The sequence below is a fragment of the Sander vitreus genome, chromosome 6, assembly GCF_031162955.1.
Source record: "Sander vitreus isolate 19-12246 chromosome 6, sanVit1, whole genome shotgun sequence".
NCBI classification, from domain to species: domain Eukaryota; kingdom Metazoa; phylum Chordata; class Actinopteri; order Perciformes; family Percidae; genus Sander; species Sander vitreus.
In genome coordinates this window covers 15,628,842-15,647,064 of record NC_135860.1, presented here as the reverse complement: position 1 = coordinate 15,647,064, position 18,223 = coordinate 15,628,842, and the positions used below count along the sequence as shown (strand labels likewise).

Here is an 18,223-nt window from a genome sequence, read left to right as displayed (position 1 = left end):
GGTTAGATCTAATTCATTGCATGATGTAGAGTGCAGAACTACAAGCGTGTGGTTACAAACCAGGCATATTTAGGCTATGCTTACACTTCAGACAAAAGTGGCCCAACTCATTCACTTGCTTTGACTCAGATGTTTGTTTTTTTTAACCGTGTGAACAGCACAAATCAGATACAGCTCAGATTGTTTGCACTGCAAACCTCAGTCTGAACAGTCAAATCAGAATTTGTGACTTTCACGTCACTTTGCCACACAGTGACAAGATTACTATTGATGCCTTGGACGTGATCAGTTCAGTCAGTATCAACTGGAACGGTTACGGTTTGCTAGACCACAAAACATATGTTGAATTGAACTTTATTTGCAGGTAAGATTTGTATCCTTCTATAGCAGTCACATAACTTACACAGTATGTCCATTATCTGTGATTGGATAAATGTTTGCTTTCGTTTGTCAGCTACTGTATTACAAATGTACAGAAATTTACTCGAACAAAAATTAAGTCTGATAAAAAAAAAAAAATGGCACAAAAACACAGTTAAAAACAAGACCTTATTTGAACACTGTTTATTTTCAGACAAATTGTATTTGGACACATAATCAGACAATGAGATAGTAGCATAACAAAAACGCACTAATTCAGTAATTCTGCATAGTACCTGTTCTGATCTAAAACAAATCCATACACAATGTTGCAGTGATTGGATATGACCTGTGTTATTGTAATATTACTCTAGGTAAAAAAAAAAAAAAAAATCTAGTTAGTTGGCCTTTTCATAACTGACAAAGAAAACAATTATACAAAATAAAAATCATACATTAATAAAATCCTACCAGCATACATTCATTTGTCCTAGTGATGTTTTATTTCATACTCAAACCAGACAAATTAAGGGCCCTTTGGCTTACAAAAAAGAAACACAGTGCAACATAAATCTCTTTTTAAACTTTTACAAAAGGCACTTGAATCATGTTGTCAACTGGACAATAGATACAATTCAGCCACAGTCATTATACTGTCCATGCACACAGCAGAAGAGGAGCAAACCTCTCTGGTAAAACAAAGGTTTTCTGCAGTACCACACACAGTACCCAAACTGGCCCAAACTGGCCGTCTGACGTTTTAAAAAGGCACTGGAAGAAAAATCAGAGTGAAATGCTGCATGATGAAATCACTTGAACCAGAAGCGAAGCCTTCCTCCCTAAGTTACAGTAGTGTTTCAAGATTTTTTTTTACATTTTCAACTTGAAATATTTTCCCTGTTCCTGTGTGCGTGCGTGCGCGCGCGCATCAGGTAGCCTCCTGTCTGTAATGCAGGACATAGTAGTCGTGGACGTACATCAGGATGGCGAATGGCTGACCAATGATAAGTGAGATCCACACTGCAGCGTTGCTGTAGTTACCGCGCAGGAAGCGACCAACAAACCAGGCTAATGGAAGCTGATGAGTAAATAAAATTAGAAAATAAATAAACGTAGTGGGTTTTTAATGAATAACAAACTAATAAAGTCAGCAAAGAGGCACTTAAATTGCCTATTGTCCGTCTTTATTCCCCATGATACATCAAATATGCCCTGTCATGCTAATGAGGTAATTAACTCAGTTAATGACACTGAAGCCAAGGCCAAACACTGTTTAAAATGTCCCATAGGAGTCACAAGGAACATTCACTATTTTGAATTTTAGTATGATTGGGCTACACAAACCTTTCATAAATGCCAGACCTACCTACACTCATTTTCTTTAACCTTTTTCAAACATTAAGGATTTGTTTTAGCAAAAAAATCGTACCTATATCATTATTATGCATTATACATTTTGCAGTTTTAAATGGAAAAAGGTATTTTTGAAATACCAGTACAGTAGAGGTTTGTGCAAACAGCTTTACGTTTAATCATCAGTGATATGTGTTGGGTCTTACCTGTGCCATCATGCCCATGAAGGCCCAAAGTCTGAACATCCTGAGAGGAACACTGACCAAGTACTGACACAGAAACAGATGGGGAAACCAAAATGATTACATAATACGACCTGGGACATTGAAGATCTACGGTGCAGTGTATTCTATCTAAAGTGTTAACATAAGCAGAGAAAGTGGTCTTGGTCTCAGCGCTTACCTCATGGAAGAAAGCCGACAAGAAGAAGACAGCTGATTGGCTGACCATTTTACTAAATCCTCTCCTAAGCAGAGGCCTGTAAAAGTGGCTGCAAGACAGACAAAAGAACAGATGTTAAAATGGATGGATGGACAGATGATGGTATGGATGGACGTATCCTGTAAACTAGAACGACAAATACACTGACAAAGATTTTACTTCTTTGTTTTGTCAGACGTTTACTGTTTTCCTATTCCTATTGTGTGTGATACTGTATGTTGAACTATCTTATACTGTATCTACAGTGGTGCTCATAGGTCTATGAACCCATGCTAAAGTTAACTAAAAAGAGGAATAAAAAAATCATCTTTTGGAAATTGATCTTAATGCCATAATTAAATAAATGAGGAAAAATCCAATCTTTAAGGACACCAATTTTCTTTGTGAATGAATAATGTATCGTAAATAAATAAATGTTATTCCTTAAAATACAGGGGGCATAAGTAAGTACACCCCTATGTTAAATTCCCATAGAGGCAGGCAGATGTTTATTTTTAAAGGCCAGTTATTTCATGGATCCAGGATACTATGCATCCTGATAAAGTTCCCTTGGCCTTTGGAATTAAAATAGCCCCACATCATCACATACCCTTCACCATACCTAGAGATTGGCATGGGGTACTTTCCATAAAACCATCCCTCAATGCAAATCAAACCAGCTATTAGGCTAACTGAAATAAAACCATGCCAATCTCTAGGTATGGTGAATTGTATGTGATGATGTGGGGCTATTTTAATAAATAATTTTTTAGTCAACTTTAGCATGAGTTCATAAATTTATGAGCACCACTGTATTATGTGCTGTAATTCTCCCTCTCTGACAGGAAAATAGGCTTCAAACCCTTTAAATAGCATTTCATTTGCTTTGCCTGGCTTAATATTGCATTTGCTCCTGCTGTTGTGTTAGTGCATGTGGAACTGGCTGCAGGCCCCATATTTATTACTAGCACTTACTCTCTTGCAGCCAGATGAATCAATTTCCCAAATACATCAGTGTGCCTTGTTGAGTCTGTCTCCCTGCATCAAACCTGCTGCTCTCCCCTGTGTTCATTTCTATAGATTTCATTGCTTCCACTCAGTGTGTTAGTGTGCGAATAACTCACCGTAAACACCACTTGTGTACAGGGATGTTCCAGTTCTGCCAGAAATATGTCACTGTCTCAGAGTTCCTGAAAGAAGAGTCGGCAAATATATTTTTGAAGCCTTACAGGGTTTAAACAATAGATCTAAGATCATTTTATCAATATTGATGAACATGAAAAACTTAAATTCTATGCCTAAGTCTATTGTCATGCAGCAAATAAGGAAATAATAGTATATATCCTACAGTACATTTATTGATGAAATTGATTTACTGATATTGAAATTATCTACTGCACATGCTTAGATGCACTTTAATTTTTCAGACACGCGCACACACACACACACACACACACACACACACACACACACACACACACACACACACACACACACACACACACACACACACACACACACACACACACACACACCACCAGTCCTTGTAGAACTCTCTGTCTCCAAAGCGCAGCAGCTCAGCTGTGAAGTTCATTGACGAGTGGAAGAACCCGTAAAAAAACATCAGCCACAGCAAGTGATTAGGAACCTGGAGTAGGGTTAGAGAAATGGAAGGACTCAAACTAAAAAGAAATTATATGACAGAGACATTTAAGAGGAGATGTCCAAACTAACAACAAGTGAAAGCCAGATGCAAAACTTGTTTCGTACCCATACTCTCAACAAAGTCATGGTATATTCTCATGTACAGTACTAGCATACATATGACAATGTGCAATATGCAGTGCATTATCCCTGTGGCTGTGATCCTGGTGTAACAGTAACATTTGGAAAAGACACCAATGAAACGTAAATGTTTGATTTTGATTCTAATAATGTATATGTTATCTGTAACAATGACTATGGAGCAGTGTTACAGTTTTACTATGATTTCCCACTAGAAATGACTGAGGTATATTTGAAACAAAAGGGCTGACAATCATGGCCTTTAGATAGTGTGATTATCCCCACTACTGTTGGGCTTTGTTATGTGTTATGCTATTTCATCCTACAGTATGTGTTTGTCATCAACTCACATGAAGACAAAAACATTAGTAAAAGATTCTACATGTATATATGTTTTTTTTTACTCACAGCTAATCTTAGGAGTCTCTCAGTCATCCTGGACAGATCCATGTCCTACAGCGGAGAGGAGAGACCCATAGATTAACAAATGATGCACAGCAGCACTTTGCATTTTGTGCAGTGTTAGCTTCATTCTGTTTTCCTCACCTCTAGTGGTTTCATGGAACTTTGAATGATGGGAATCATCCACTGATGGAAAGAAAGCAAAAAGCACAATTATGCCATTTTCAGACATGCACCGGAAACTGTGAATTCTGTATATTGGCTTCATTTTTAATGCAATTTGTTTTCCATAGTACTTTCATAGTTCTGGCAATCGAGGCAAAACAACAGCAACACCTTTTATCATGGCATTAAAAAAACTTGAAATGTGGATGGACCGACAAACAGAGCACCAGTACCTGTTGAGTCAGACCAACTAACAGCTGGGTGAAGAACAGCTGGGGACAAAGATAAACATCAAAGTGAGTGACATGACATGAGAATATGAATAGCGCATCAGATAACAAACAGTGAAGCTTTTAACTTTTTTTTTTTAGTTATGTATCATCACTGGAAAGTAATTATCCTATGCTGTTTAGAACAGAAATGGTTTATGTCTGATTGTCTAACAGCTCATGACCCTTGCCCTGTCGGACTGTGGTGTCACCATGTACCCAAATCTCAGCATTTAACTTGATGAGTAAAATATCATAACCGTTAATGATGACCAAAACTACAAACATAAAACCCAGCGTTTTCCCTTAAATAAGCAAAGTTACTTCAAAATGAATTAATCATCCTCTTCACCAGCATGCAAAGTAAACACTAAACTCTTAAAAAGTGTGCAGGTGTTCTTGTAGTTGTTGTACTTTTTGGGAGTGGTTTGTGAACGCATTCACAAACCACTCCTAAGCACTAAGATCCATCCTAATCAGGAAAAGGGGTCTCTTTTTGACTTGAAAAAACAGCTACAGCAAAGGTGCTGTTTTCTGGCTGATGCTGAATTGAGATATTTACTCACCATCTCAAGCAGTCGCCTCAGAAGGAAACCTATGCGAATATTAGGAGAGCGAGGGAAGTTGAGCTCGTAGCACAGAGTTGGAGCAGAGACAAAGTAGTATATGTCTACAGACAGGGAGGAGGTCAATGTGACAGTCAAAACGTGACATAATGAAACAGGAAAAAGAGGTAGGCACGTGACATTATCAATAAAGTTTCATATAAACACCAAATGCACTAGATGTACTAGATACAAAGATGTATTTGAGTACCTCTGATTGTGAGGTTGCCAGGGTAAAACACCTTACAGTGGCCTCCATTGAAGTGTTGTGCTGAGGGACCTGTGGGCAGAATTAATACACAAACACATGCACAATATCATGGTGTTGCAAAGTATGTAAGGGAATCATTACATACAAATACAGAGAAAATAATATAATGACAATCAAATGTGGATGTTGACATACATAATAATCTGTTATATAATTAAGATTTGCACACAGTGACTGTTTCTGTAAATAACTGTCCAACTTTCATTTTATCTAAGAGCTGCAGTATCAAGTATCTGCCACTAGACGTCACTGTAACAGCATGAGCAAGGGGCTGAGAGATCATTTGGGGTAAGAATTGTAAAACATTTAAAATGAGCAAATAATTCATTCTCAAATAGGTTTTAAATGTAGTATGCAAACCCTCTCTTGCCAAAATAGGAGATGATAGGAGATTCAGGTCCATCAAGTCCAAATCAAACAGGTTAAAAAACAGCTTCTATCCAAAAGCTGTCAAATCCATAACACCAAATGGCCACTGAAAAAGAACTGCTATCACACCTGGAACTGTTCTGTTTGTGCATGTTGCCGGTTTGTCTGTCTGTTATGGCCTGGCATTGTTTTTAATGATGTGTTATGCTGTCAATTCAGAGCCGCTAAACTGCTTTTCGTTGTCTGTAAAGCAATGACAAATAAATTATTCTATTCTAAAATATGTATGTGCAAGTGTGTTTGTGACTTACAAGACAGCGACCTGGCCAGTGTCTTGGCCTTGACAATGCTCTGCTCTCTGCACCACATGTTGACATCCTTATAGGAGTAAAGCTTTAGGAAGAGGATGGTGTAAGTACCAAGAACAATCGCACCGCCAACTGACAGAGAGAGAAAGAAAGAGAGAGATGATAGTTAACACTGTGATGTGAATAAAGCTGTAATGTGGGAACATGTAACCTACTGATATACTGCCTAGAAGTATGGGAAGTATTTTTTATATTGACTCACAAAACCCAATGGCGCGCGCGCACACACACACACACACACACACACACACACACACACAGCAGTTTGCCAAGGCTTTATCAATTGTCACCATATGCTTGATAGCAAAGGATTATGCTGAACAGAGAGGAAGACACACACCAACAAGCATATACCCACACACTTATACACACTGTGCCAATAGGATGAGGTGGAGGTCAGCACACCTGGCATCAAACCACATCAGATCTTTTCCATTTACCATCTGTCTCTCTGGCTCTATGTCACTTCTAGACAACTAGATTGGCTCCAAACACAGCTACAGTAGATAAAAATCATAGAAACAACTAGAGGTGGAGCTTAAGTGGAAGAAACATACCAGAGGAGCCCATCTTTACCCACTGACAATTCCTCAACAAAATCATGAATTTGTCTGTGAACTCACAACCATTCACTTTAAAAATCTTTAAAATGTCAAAAATCTTTGTACTATTTCTGTTGTTTTCCTCTGTCAGCAGACTCTAGAAAGGATCCACCAGGTAAAATCAACATGCTTCAGTTTCTGTAGTAAGATGTGCCTCTGCTCTTTGGGGAGTGCTTAGATCTGGGTAAACAGTTTAAACCGGTTCTGCCACTAGAAATGCCATGTTTAGCTCAATCAGCTAACATGATACCGTATGTAGCCTACCCCACATGACACAATTTGACACACCTTGCTTTCAAGCCTGTGCAATATTGAGAATTATCTAAGTTTGGATCTGAGATGCGTTGACATTGTGTTTGACTGGAAGCGCCTGACTAGATTTTTTACTTTTGTCATTAAACCTGGATTCAAAAAGCTGACAAAGTGTTTGTCTTCCTTTAGAGTCCTTATGTCTGTCACAAGATTTATTCCCTCATTGGTTACTTGTAGCTCTCTGTCAATTGTCAGGAACATCAGCAAGCTTTAGGTTTTATGATAAAGAAACTTGAATGAAGTTCAACAAAAAAGTTTAATACCTCACATTGTACACTGCTAAATGTACAATGGCTGAATACTGGTTGCATAAGCAGTGTTAGTGTGTTTTACACCTACTTTAGAACACACCAAGTATGAAGGACTTCACTGTATGTGATGTGTAGTGGAAGTTTTCTTGTTAGCAGCAGGAGTGTGGATTTAAAAACACAAGAATTGAAACTAATAAAGACTTACTGAGAATAAAACCAAAGTTTGGTCTTTGAGTATTTATTTACATTTGCAAATGCAGAGAAAACAGTTTCACAGGTACTCATGGCACATCTGAAAGGGTCTTCTGACCAAGCTAACAAATCCATACATCTATATAGTAGAAACTCACATAAACCACCCCCATTCAGGATATCTTTAGCAGCTTCACAGATGAAAAAACACTATAAACAGTCATAATGACTTTACAACCTTCCCCTCTGCTCCGGTTTCCCAACTTAGCCTAAACACCTGTGTAGCTTAGGAGACACAAAATGAGACACAGTTCAAATGTTATGGCCCTCTTCACCCTTATCTGCTAAAAAGGAGAGACTGAGTTCTGAAAACAAAGAATAGCTTCAACTAGGCTCAAGGTTTTACGACGCCAGTTGCTTCTCCTTGAAGTCCTAGAGTTTACACAAAATTAAAGAATATAAGAGAACTCTTGTAAAATATATAAGAGAATCTTGTAGGATATTAAACCATTATGTTGGAATAAAATTTGCCATCACAGCAGCTCCAGATTGTCTGACTATATTGTAAGTGTATAGAATAAAACCCAGATAAACACAGCGATTCTTTGCAACATACTTGTACACATTAAAAGGACATCAAATGTGGTGGTAACAAAATAATGACAGTAAAGAAAGAATATGTTCCCCTCATCACTACAGTATTACTCAAAAGAAATTTAATACAATTCCAAATTAAGTTTGTTTTTAGACTCTGCTTCATATACAATGGCTGAATACCAGTTGGATAAGCAGTGTTCAGTATATGCAAAAGCTCCCTTCACACACATATCCACACACGCGCACACACACACACACACACACCTGCCCTCTGTCATTGCCCTTCCTGTGTGAACAGCAGTGCAGAGCGGAGAACAGACAGATGGACTGACTCCTTTACCTCCCAGTGAGAGAACAGAAGAGAGTAAAGGAGCAGAGAGGAGAGACTAAAACAATCGTTTAATTGTACACTAATACTTACTATCCGTCTGTCTCATGAATGATCAAGGTAAAGTTAGAGGTGTCTCAACTAAGGCTTGAAGAAAAGAGGACTGAGACTGCCAGAAAATCTGACCTAAATATATTATGTTAATGGTGTGAAACGCTGCTACTGTGGAACATTTGTAGGTTAAGTGAGAAACGTCAGTGGCAGTGAAATATTTTACATTTTCAAGTTCATATGTATCCCCGGTAAAAAGTCCTACATTTTACTTTTTACCTTAATACAAGCAAGTCGGCCTGGGGCCCATTACACCAAAATAATGCACTTTTTTTTTTAACTCATTTTCAAAAAACAACATGTTTGCTACAATAAATTATTATTATTATTATATTTGGTGACCGTCAAATGACCTGTTGATTGCAACTGAGTTCTCTCTTGAACTTGAAATGCTATCTTGAGTCACTGACTTACCAAACAAAGAGGACCATCATTACATACATTTTTACCAAAGCACATCAGGCAACTTTCTTCAAAATTGAATCTATAATGTTACATTAATGAGTAATTGAATTAATCACTCCAAGGAATATAGTGTGCTGGTGTATCATGTTGTGTAAAGTATTTATCATGTGTAAATTGTGTAGTTTGTGGAGGGCGGCCATGGTTTCTGTCAGGCAGCCTGATGAAGACAGAAGAAGGTGACCCTTGGATGACCCTGTACTGAAAACCATACCTACTTTGCCATCTCTCATCTCCCCTCATCCATTCTTCTACCATCTACTTTCTTTTCCTCTCCTCTGCACCCTCCTGCACTCTCCTCTCTTCTCCTCTCCTCCCTTCTCCTCTCCTCCCTTCTCTTGTCTTGTCCTGTCCTGTCCTCTCTTCTCCTCTCCTCTCCTCAGAGCCAGCTGGAAATAATCCAGTCATGGCCAACTGGTCCATTACCACTAACCGACTCCAATTATGTCTCTGTATAAGAGATGCCTTTTACTGCACAATCAAACTAGTCGACTGTTTCTCTGAAGGGCAAGGATGTGAATGTCCTCTTAATCTTTATTACAATTACATTATTTTCCGTTTAATACACATGGCAACATTGTTACCGATGAATGGATAATGGTTTGGCTGCATAATAGATGCTACTATTTTAGTCAACTGTGTTATGAACAGCAGGTAGCAAGGCTGCAGAGATATAATTTTAATAACCGTAAAAAACATTTTACCTGGGGTCATGGAGGGGACCAATAGGACCACTGCAGCAGGGAATGTTAGCATGATTACCAAGTTAATGCAATGGACCAGAAATCCTACATGTTCAGTGAATGAACCCTGCGCAGAAAGAGAGACACAAGGACTTTTTATATGAAATCTTAAAGACAGTGCGTTGTCCTATTTTAAACCACTGTCACCTGATTAACTGCCTTTATTTTGTTTGCAGATTTTTAACTTTAGTCATTTGTTGGTGAGCTTATTCTAAAGACAATGAAAAGAATACAGTGCCTAAACATCAACATTGTAAGTATTTCTTTGCTCTGCTTTTAAACAGATCATTGGAATAAAACAGAACCACATTTTGAGTTATGGTGGCCTATTAAAGTTTTAAAAAGCTCACAATGTTCCATATTCATTCAATTAATTTATTCAAAGAGACAGAGCATAATTGAATATGCCCTAAATGCAGATGGTGACTAACTTATTTCTCGTTTTACCATTTAACTTTTGCAGATGCAATTGGGAGGGTCAGCTATCCAGTCAGTTTTAGAAAAAAATAATCCCTCCTGGGAGTTGTGAAAGTGCTCAATATTCAACAGTTCAGTTTAAAATCCCCAGTGCTCTGATGTTTAAGTGCAAGCAGAGTTTCTCCACTCACCTTCGACAGCTGCCTTTCTGTGTAGAGAGCCACCAGAATGAACATGTTGGAAACTGTCAAAACACAAGGAGAGATTTTTGTCAGTTCCTCTTAAATTTTTTTTAAATTAAATCTGGTTTCACACGCAAAGTTGCCAAGAAGAACAATATCCTGATTTTATATATTAAAAATGCTACTATTGGGTTCCAAATAAAGTCTGGACTCAAAGTAAGTTTCTAGTGCCCCATTTTTTTTAATTTAATGCACATTTTATTATGCATTAATTGTTGCCACTAAGCCTGATTTTGTGTGTAGCAAATTGGGCTGAATAGTATGTAGATGTTTTCCTTTTTTTTTAAAATCTTGTGTCAGTGTCAGTTTAAACTGCAGTGTAACTCACTGCTGAATGAACAAAACCACTGGTATTTAGATTGCTCATTACCCTAACCAGGCTGAGCCACACTGATAGCACATCATTGCAGCAATTGTTCCATTTTAAGACCCTAATCAGTGTATTAGCATGTCAATCAATCTAATCTCAAGGGGGCATATGTGTTAACTGTGAGACATTATTACTGGTTCTTATCATTCTGTCATCAATGCAACTACCCATCAGCATTGCCATTCCAAATCAATTTGTTTAATGGTGCAGTCACATGCTTGTTTTTGAATTCATGGTATATTTTGTACTATGAAGAGACAAGAGGGTAGAGGGAACAAATGCCTTCGAGGCAAAACTGTTTATCATGTGACGCTAACCAGATTTTTCCATAAGGCAAGCTAATCATGCACAAGGGAAAACTTTTATTCCACATGTCACCATTTAAAGTTAGTAAGATAAAGTAGACATCACTTCACCAAGTTTTGTGAAAAAATGCTCATTATAGTTAAATGAGATTCTGTATTTAGGCAAATGTCACATTTTATCTTACCCCTAAAGGCACCTCTACAAAATAACATACAGCCAGGAGAACAACTATCTGTAATTTCCTCTCGCAGAGACCACTTGTATTTGTAATATGCTAATTACTTTATCATAAAACATTATGATGTGCAAAAATTTCATTCATTTCAGCAAATTTGCTCCACTGAAAAAATGGTCCATAAGTTGTTCTTCAAAAGGGCTGTGTCTGACATTTTACCAATTTTTTTAGTTGACTGTGTGTGTGTATTTATTGTTTATTTTATATAAATGTTTAATATCTATATGTTTATGTATGCACCAAAGTGTTACTTGGCAATAAATCCTTTTCTGATTCTGATTCATCACACAGAGCAGAGACCTCAGGAAATGCATAGCACGCTGCTGCTGCTAATGTTCTATTTGATCTCTTTTGGAAACGGGCCAGTGTTGAGCATCTTTGACAAACGGCAACTTTTGAGCCCACTAGTGCATGAAACTGGAACAAACAGCACCATTTAGCACCGGTTAGACACACGTAAACTTTTCATCAGCTTTTGGGAGATATTTTGGCAGCAACAGACTTGCAACAAAATGAGATACCTTACACTAGTGTCAAGTATTATTTTTTATTTTGGTCACTCACAGGCACAGCCTAAAAACTTTCCATTCCGGCTTTCCAAACTTTACCCATTTTGCTGGTAGGCTAATTGTAGACTTCTTATTGACTTTGTGTTGGGGTATTTGTGTGTCGGAGTGTTTGCGTGCGTGCATGCGCGTGGGTGTGTAAGTTGCTGCAGTGACTCTATAAGTACTGAATACCCTCTGGGAATGAGCTGCTTTACTGTCGACGCTACTGTAAACACACTCCCATCCTCAGCTGTCTTTTAACCAACGTCATTTACCTTAACTCCATCCATCTCTTCCTCCCTCCCTCTCCTCTTACACTGCGCATCAGCCTTCTCTATCGTGCTTCCCCACTCATTCTCCCCCCTTTTCCAACTTGCCTCTATGTTTTCATCCCTGCACTGTTTTCCTCCCACCAACCCAATCTATAGACCTTAAATGACTTCATTTTCTCTTCCATTTAAAGCCTCCCCACTCGCAGCTTCTCTCCTTTCACCCCCCACTCATCTCTCTCTCCTCACCCCTATTTCTCTCACTCTTCCTCTCTCTGTAGCACAGCACCAGTGTGCAGTATATAGGGCAGGTGATTGTCCCTCTAGAGACACTATAAGCTGCACAACTGCAGACCTTCTATGCAATATACCATAAAAATAAATATGGAAGAAACTTTGAATATAGCATGTGCCTGTGTGTGTCTTAAACCAGGGCTTTTTTTTTTAAATGCAATTGAAGTATTCTACCTAATTTTTATCTAAATGCTATGATTTATTTTCAGAATAACTGAAAAAAGTAGTTTTTCTTCGTGTTTTTGAAGTATTATTGCTAGATTGCTTGTTTTAGGGTCAGATTAAAGTTTAGCAGTAGATTTACTCTGCACTCATATGCATGAATTTGACTACCATATATCTCATATCATTTTTAGGCTTTGGTGATTAGGAGTGATTCTAGTTTTTTCCCTGTTTTTCCATCCCATTTTCTTTTTTAAAAAACTCTTTTTAACAAAAGTGCCATTTTATGTGATTTGTAACCCTTACTAATTACAAATTAAGGTTCTTTTTCCTAATGTTCAACACTTTTTTTTTTTTTTTTTTTTTAACCACAGGAATTATGCTGTTTAATTTTGTGTTTGTGATTATGTTGTTGCTTTCTTAACAGGTGACTTATTGGACAGATGGAAAGTGTACCTACCAATCACCAGGCAAGCTGGCCAGCTGTAGGAATCATTCAGAAACAAGGAAATCACCTGAATAGGGTCCACCAGAACACCGTACCTGACAAACAAGCAAAAAAGAAAAAAAAGGAAATGGCAGATTAAAAAAGATACATCTAAATGAAAATGCATGTGTAAATTTCCGGAATACAGAAATTGATTTTAAAGTCAACTAATAAAGTCAATCCCCCCTCCCCCCCCAATTAAAATATTTAAGAACTACGCACTGCACACTTATTTACTATACAAGAGAAATTAATTATTTTTAGTTTAGTAAATTGTTTACGGTTTAATTTCATGTTTCATATAAAGTAGGGCAGTCAAACGATACATTTTTTCTTAATCGCTGAATTTCTATAGTTAACTGCGATTAATCACGTCATGTTTAATCACATGATTAAAATTCTATTATTTTGCATTTCAGAACTGTTTTTAAGTACATATTAACAATGGAAAGCCATTCTGACCAGTGTATCTTGATTGGGAATCAAATTAATGCAAAGAAAATTGCTTTATGAACTTGACTTTAAGATTAGTATTTGTTTATTATTTATTTACTGTAAACAAAAGAAAAATGTGTGAATCTCATTATTGCACAATTCAGAACATGCCAACCGTAGTACGTCTTAAGACCCGAGACTTCTACGATGCTGACAGGTCTGCAGTTAGTTGCCACCCATTTTGCAAGAGCTGTAGTAATTTTTGGGTATTTGGTTTCATCCGCAGGTCGGCAAGTAGCACTCTCCAAAATAGTGCTTTGCCTGAGCCTGCTAGCATCAACCTGAGTCACGTTAACTGTACTACTATGCTTAGCTCGTAGGTGGTAGCTCAAGCTTGACGTGCTTCGGTGATATTTTATTTCGGCTTTACACAATGTGCATATGGATTTTGACTTGTCCACTGAGCCGTCTGGGAGTTTTGGAAAATAAAAAGCGCCATTCAGAATTGTGTTGCTGCTGTCTTTCTCCATCATGCCTGCTGCCTGCAGCAGCAGGATGTGTTACGAGGAAGTATGGCAGCTTGATGATAAGTAAAAGTGCGGCAAAGGGTCAAAATAGTAGCCTAGCTAGATTCTAGTGATTTTAGAACAGCTAAGGGGCGTTGTTAGGCACGACGCGAAGCCGAGTGAAGTGTAAAATAAATTAATGAATGGCGGCATGCGATTAAAGAAAATGAACGCGTTATGCTCGGCCCTTAATCGCATCGCGATTAACGCGTTAATGCTGACAGCCCTAATATAAAGACTTTTTTTTACAGCAGACATTAGCAGACTTGTCATAGCAGGAAATACCCAGGTAGGACTAATAACATAATACTCCATTCCAGCGAACCAGCATGCACAAAACCAGGACACTAACACACAAAGGAAAAAGACAGGAATAAAAAAAAAAAAAAGAGTCCAAACTTACTCACCTTAACAGGTTTTCTAAGAAGAGGCGAGCATTACTCAACACCTGTAACACAAAGCAAGAGTTTGTGAGCAAGAGAAGATATTCACCCAACTGTCTCATGTATGCATTTCCACAATATTACCCTCTCTGTTTCTGTATGTTTCTTTCATTTGTTCATATTGTCATTTCTACGCTTTTAATCCATTAAATGCATCCTTCCATATCCCCTCTCTCCTCCTCTACACTTTTCTCTCTCTCCTCCTGTTGCATTCCTACCTCTCCCTATATCTCATGTCTATCCTCTCCTCAGCCTATTTCTCCTCCTCTTCATTCTCCTCCTCCCCGCTCTTCCTTTTTCTAAATAAATTGTAATATCTCATTACCCAGCACAAAGGCTCTATGCCTGGGGATGGGACAGAAGTTCAGTGGGAATGAAGAAAAACCTCCTGCGATGAACACAACGATCTGTGTTCAAAGCCTGGATTAACAGAAGGGCTTTGCAGCACGAGGACACAGAGGAAGATGGAAGTGTATATGGGTGATGTTAAAGGCATTATCTCAGTTGGATTTGAAAATGCTGTTAACTTGTCAAACACTTTCCATTCACATTAGGGGCCTGCAAGACATCACCAGTTACAGGAGATGTTCACCAACACACACTAAAAAGCGAGATCAGAGTAGCAAGGAGAAGCTACTCTGATGAGCTGAAAAACAAGTTCTCAGCCAACAACCCTGCGTCTGTGTGGAGAGGCCTGCAGGACATCACAGGAGACCACCCAGAGGCTGTACGTCCTGTGTTAGCTCAGGAACACCAACCTGCCTCAGGAACTGCTGATACAATTTTACTTTGCAATCATCCAGTCTGTCCTCTGCACATCCATCACTGTGTGGTTTGGATCAGCCACCAAACAGGACAGGAACAGACTGCAACGGACAGTCAGGACTGCAGAGAAATTCATTGGTACTAACCTGCCCTCCATCCAGGACTTATATACTCCTACAGAGTCAGGAAATGGGCAGGAGGCATCACTACAGTACCATTACACCCTGCACACAACCTGTTTCAGCTTCTCCCTTCTGGTAGGCACTACAGAACACTGTTCACCAAAACAACCAGACACAAGAACAGTTTCTTCCCACAGGCTGTCACTATGATAACACTTAACACCAGTCCATAGTGTCAGGATCAATACCTGTGAAATAACCCTGTAACACCAAGCATCCACCTTTTAAGTAAATAATATATTTATTTAGTGTTAAACACATAATTTAAACATGTAAATATCTGTCATATCCACCTACCTAAGATATATAAGCAACGTGTTATATTAATATATATTTTTTATTTATTCACCAAACGCATGCTCTTGGGGAAATTGTTGGGTTTCTCTAAATTATACAGTGTGGTCAAGACCTACTCTATCACTATTTCATACTCATGCAGTCATCTAAAAACAGATACAGAAAAATATTTCAGTGACAACATGTCTTTTCTCTGTTGTTACTGAAACGTAAGACAAACAATCACGTTCCATCTGTAAATCAAGTCAGAAGTAACAAGAAATATGGTTTCCCAACACAGCTAACCAACTGGAAGCAGATTATCAAAGTTTGTGAACGAGTTGTCACCATCCTCTATGTAGGCCTAGGCTAAGTTTTTTAAAATGTTAATTTTACATCCAATCCAATTTGCAGAATGCTTTCAAAAAGTAGTGGACACAAATTTAGCTGGGAGTCAAAACAGATATAAAAAGATGTGTTTTCAATCCATCATGTGGATATGGCATAGGTGTTGTATGTATGCAAATATTTGTGTCTTACCAGCATGACCACACACCAGTTGAGGATTCCTCTGTAGTTATTGTAACCACTGGCGGAACTCAGCAGGGACTCCTGTGTCTTATGACAGCTATGGCAATAAATTAGATGAATAAATGGGTGAAACAATCCACATTTTTTTCATTTGACTCTAGCATCATATCGACTGCATCGACTGTTGTCTTATGAACATACACACTGACCTCTAGATTTGCAGGCAGTTTTAGTAAGAAGAAAGAAAGAAAGATATAACAGCAAAAACAATAGGCTACACCCAATAATAACATTGTTGTGGCAACAGTTCAGAAAACTAATGGGGGAATTGGTCTAATTTTCAAAGGTGTGGTTCAATCTCTGTCCCCAAACTAACGTTACTTTCATTATTTAATTCGAGAACACCACAATAAAGTATAGCCGACTAGTTAGTTAGCCTAATGGTACACTTAATACCAACCAGTGCTTAACGTTAATCAGTTCACATGGTATACTTTGGCTTTATATTAAGTTATCAAGCTAACCCACAACCATGGGACCTTATTAGATACGCCCCTAATCAATGAACAGCCCCAGGCAGTCACAGACGCACACACAACGTTAGCAATGCAGGGTAAGTGCTAAAGATTTTGTTACTCTGCCAAGCAGCAGTGAAAACGTAGGAATCAATGAATGAAAGGGCGACAACAGACACAAAATCAACAGGGTTTATGGGACGTCACCCCAAACGACCCTGACCAGCCACCGTGACCGTAACCCATCACGGTCTGCGTACGTTACAACGTATGGTAACTAAATAAGGTGTTAATACTTAATGTAATTTAGTCGTTAGCCGTTGCCCCTTGGAAGCCTAACGTTAGCTAGATATTTGACAACAACTGCTCTGAACTTTCCTCATACAAAACAACAGTTTGGTAAGTTTAGTTTAACTCACCTCAGTCGTTCACGTATGTCATTCTTGCGTTTCTCAGTCTTTGATTTAGACTGGACTGTTTCCAGTGAACGATTTTGTTTTGCCTGGCCGTTGTCTCTGGTAATGTCAGTGGTCACTGAGCTTTGACGCACCGCTGCAGACCTCCCGTTCATCGGCAGCAGATCCGCACCTTTACTCGCTGCCAAAGTTGCCCTTCTCCTGCGAGTAAAGGCCCCGTTCGCTCCCGAGTCCCCCATAATGACCGAGAAAAAAACAACTCTAGTTAAATCTACTCAAAGTTCACTTCTACAGTGTAACATTACTTGTGATAGTAGCGTGGGGTTGGTAACGTTAGCCCAAGAGAGGGAAGTGAATGGGCAGCGCCTGCTATTGCTAAACAATCCGCCCAAAGCTCAAATATCCGTACAGTTCACATAAGGAGGTAGGAGTGTATTCATGACGCCACAGTGCGCTGCCTGCTGCTATAAGTTGTCTGACTGACTGTTGCACACTGTAAACCAACAGGTGAGTCAGACCCTGAGGTTATACGTGGAAGCATTTAACTAGGTGTCAGTCTGCATGCAAGCCTGGGCTCCTCCCAAAATAGACCTAGATACAATAGAACTGTTGTTTCGACTCCCTGTCATCGCTCCAGGCCCAGTGCATCTGATGCATGACAATACCAGCGTTCTACCATTTAGTAGCTCTGTTCTGGCTTTCTATCACATCACATGATCATCATGGAGTTTGCTCAGTTTTCAGATGTGTCTTCAAGCTGAACTTAAATCCACACAAAAAACTGACATTGTTTAGAATG

General features: G+C 38.7%; 1 protein-coding gene across 1 annotated transcript; it reads right to left on the bottom strand.

Annotated features, from left to right (window-relative positions):
- Positions 1-547: 547 nt before the first annotated feature.
- Positions 548-17,936, bottom strand: LOC144519694 (diacylglycerol O-acyltransferase 1-like). The gene is made up of 17 exons (XM_078253028.1): positions 17,428-17,936; positions 16,503-16,590; positions 14,704-14,744; positions 13,269-13,351; positions 10,574-10,626; positions 9,927-10,032; positions 6,311-6,439; positions 5,571-5,639; positions 5,321-5,424; positions 4,719-4,757; positions 4,465-4,506; positions 4,327-4,371; positions 3,669-3,781; positions 3,258-3,323; positions 2,116-2,203; positions 1,920-1,982; positions 548-1,438 (listed from the first exon to the last, which is right to left on the bottom strand). The coding sequence occupies exons 1-17, from the start codon at positions 17,661-17,663 to the stop codon at positions 1,289-1,291; spliced, it is 1,515 nt and encodes a 504-aa protein (XP_078109154.1). The 5' UTR covers positions 17,664-17,936; the 3' UTR covers positions 548-1,288.
- Positions 17,937-18,223: the final 287 nt, after the last annotated feature.